This window comes from Phalaenopsis equestris, unplaced genomic scaffold (genome assembly GCF_001263595.1).
Source record: "Phalaenopsis equestris unplaced genomic scaffold, ASM126359v1 Scaffold000583, whole genome shotgun sequence".
In the NCBI taxonomy this organism is placed as follows: Eukaryota; Viridiplantae; Streptophyta; class Magnoliopsida; order Asparagales; family Orchidaceae; genus Phalaenopsis; species Phalaenopsis equestris.
In genome coordinates, this window is record NW_018165023.1 from 218,911 (window position 1) to 220,761 (window position 1,851).

A 1,851-nucleotide genomic window follows, 5' to 3' on the forward strand; every position below is an offset into this window, starting at 1 on the left:
AAATACTACTCATCAAGTATATATATATATATATATATATACGTAGAACGCACGCTAACGTCCACCAATCGAGAGTGCCTTCTCCTTCCTGAGTAATTTAAGACTATACGAAAAGCTTCCCAATCCACTGTATATATATAATTATATGGCTTGGGGTTTAGTTAACCTCCATTACTTCAACTTCTAACCTGAGTTAATTCCAAACCCTCGTCTGCTCTTTCATTCTTCTTCAATGGCTTCTCCTAAGGGTGAGACTGACTCTGTTACTTCTCCTTCTCGGCCTGTTGTCTCTACCAGACGCTTTATAATGGATCTTATTCTTCGTATTCTGCTTTTCCTGAAAACTTTGGCTGCTGTAATTGTGATGGTCACCAGTGAGCAGAAGAAGGAGGTTTTAGCTCATTTCTTCATTGTTGCTAAGTTCCATCAATCTTCTGCCTTCGTGTGAGATTTTTTTTACAATTATTAGCTCATTTTTATTATTAATTGTCATATTTTTATTCAATTATAATATGCCGAAATATTTTTAGGTTTATCTCTGAGTCAAATCTAAAACATATACTATCCTACCCAGATCAGATCATTAGAAGATTGATATTTAATGTGATCAAACCATCTAAGACGACTCTCTCTAATCATATCTGTCATTGGAGCTACACTAAGCCGTTCACAGATACAATTGTTTTGCAATTTGACTCTTTAAGTGTCGAGCCGCTCGTCCACTTAAGCATTTTCATCTCAGCAACATTCAAAACAGATACTATTCAAGTCGCTCGTGACAAAAAAACATTGCATGTCTCACAATCATCTTATAAGATTTTCATTTTAAGTGTGTGGGATAATTTTATATCACATAGTAGGCCATATGAATTCCTCCACTTCAACCAACCAATTGGGCTTCTACTAATAACATCTCCATGACTCCATCACTCTGAATGATAGACTCAAGACATAAGAAACTAAATTGATAAAACTTTTTCAGAAAATTTTGGCTGAAATTAATAATTTAAAAAACAGCATTTAAATTTTTTGTCCATATTTAGGAATTACTTTAATTTAAAAAACAGCATTTAAATAATTTATATGTTTTAAAATGTATAAGAAATATAAAGTAATTCCTTTATTGTAGTCCAAAACATTTCTCAAAATCTTTTTATTTTATTAACATTAATTAACTATTATATAATTTTAATTATTTGTTTTTTCTTGTTATAAAGCTTGAGGAGATATAATTTAATCGCATTAATTATACCCAACTGGACAAGCTTAAGGACTCGTTTGCGGTGGCGTTTTAAAAACACATCTGACCTGTTTGGATAAGTTACGTTTTGACAACTTATGCGTTTTCAAAACGCTGAAAACAACAGTTTCACACCGTACCCATCTAGGTGTGGTGACAAGTTTCTGAAGGCGGTCTTACTTTTCCAAAAAAAAAATAAAAATTTGTAATAGTCGCCGCACCTAGTTTATCAGTAAATTATTTTTAATCAGCAGATTATTCAATAAATCGAAACTGCCCCAAACAGATCCTAAGACCAACCATCCGAAAGATAGAATGAAACATAAAAAATTTGTAATAGTCGCCGCACCTAGTTTATCAGCTGATTATTTTTAATCAGCAGATTATTCAATAAATAGAAACTGCCCCAAACAGACCCTAAGACCAACCATTCGAAAGATAGAATGAAACATGAACATTTTAATTAAGCCTTAATTACAAAGACCCAAAGGATAAAAATATTAATAATTTTAATTTTAATTTCATTTGTTTTAATCAACATATATTTAACATTTTTGCAGATATTTTGTAGTGGCTCTCTCAGTGGCCTGCATCTATAGTCTGGTCGCCGC

The 1,851-nt window shown here is 32.3% G+C and overlaps 1 protein-coding gene across 1 annotated transcript in view; it reads left to right on the forward strand.

The window, feature by feature from the left end:
- The first annotated feature begins 156 nt into the window (after positions 1–156).
- The window catches only part of LOC110029510 (CASP-like protein 1D1), a 2,828-nt gene continuing 1,133 nt past the window's right edge, over positions 157–1,851 (forward strand). Inside the window, exons 1-2 of the mRNA XM_020731833.1 lie at positions 157–444; positions 1,801–1,843. Of these exons, the coding sequence (XP_020587492.1) occupies positions 233–444; positions 1,801–1,843 (255 nt within the window). The 5' untranslated portion in view covers positions 157–232. The remainder of the gene's footprint in view (positions 445–1,800; positions 1,844–1,851) is intronic.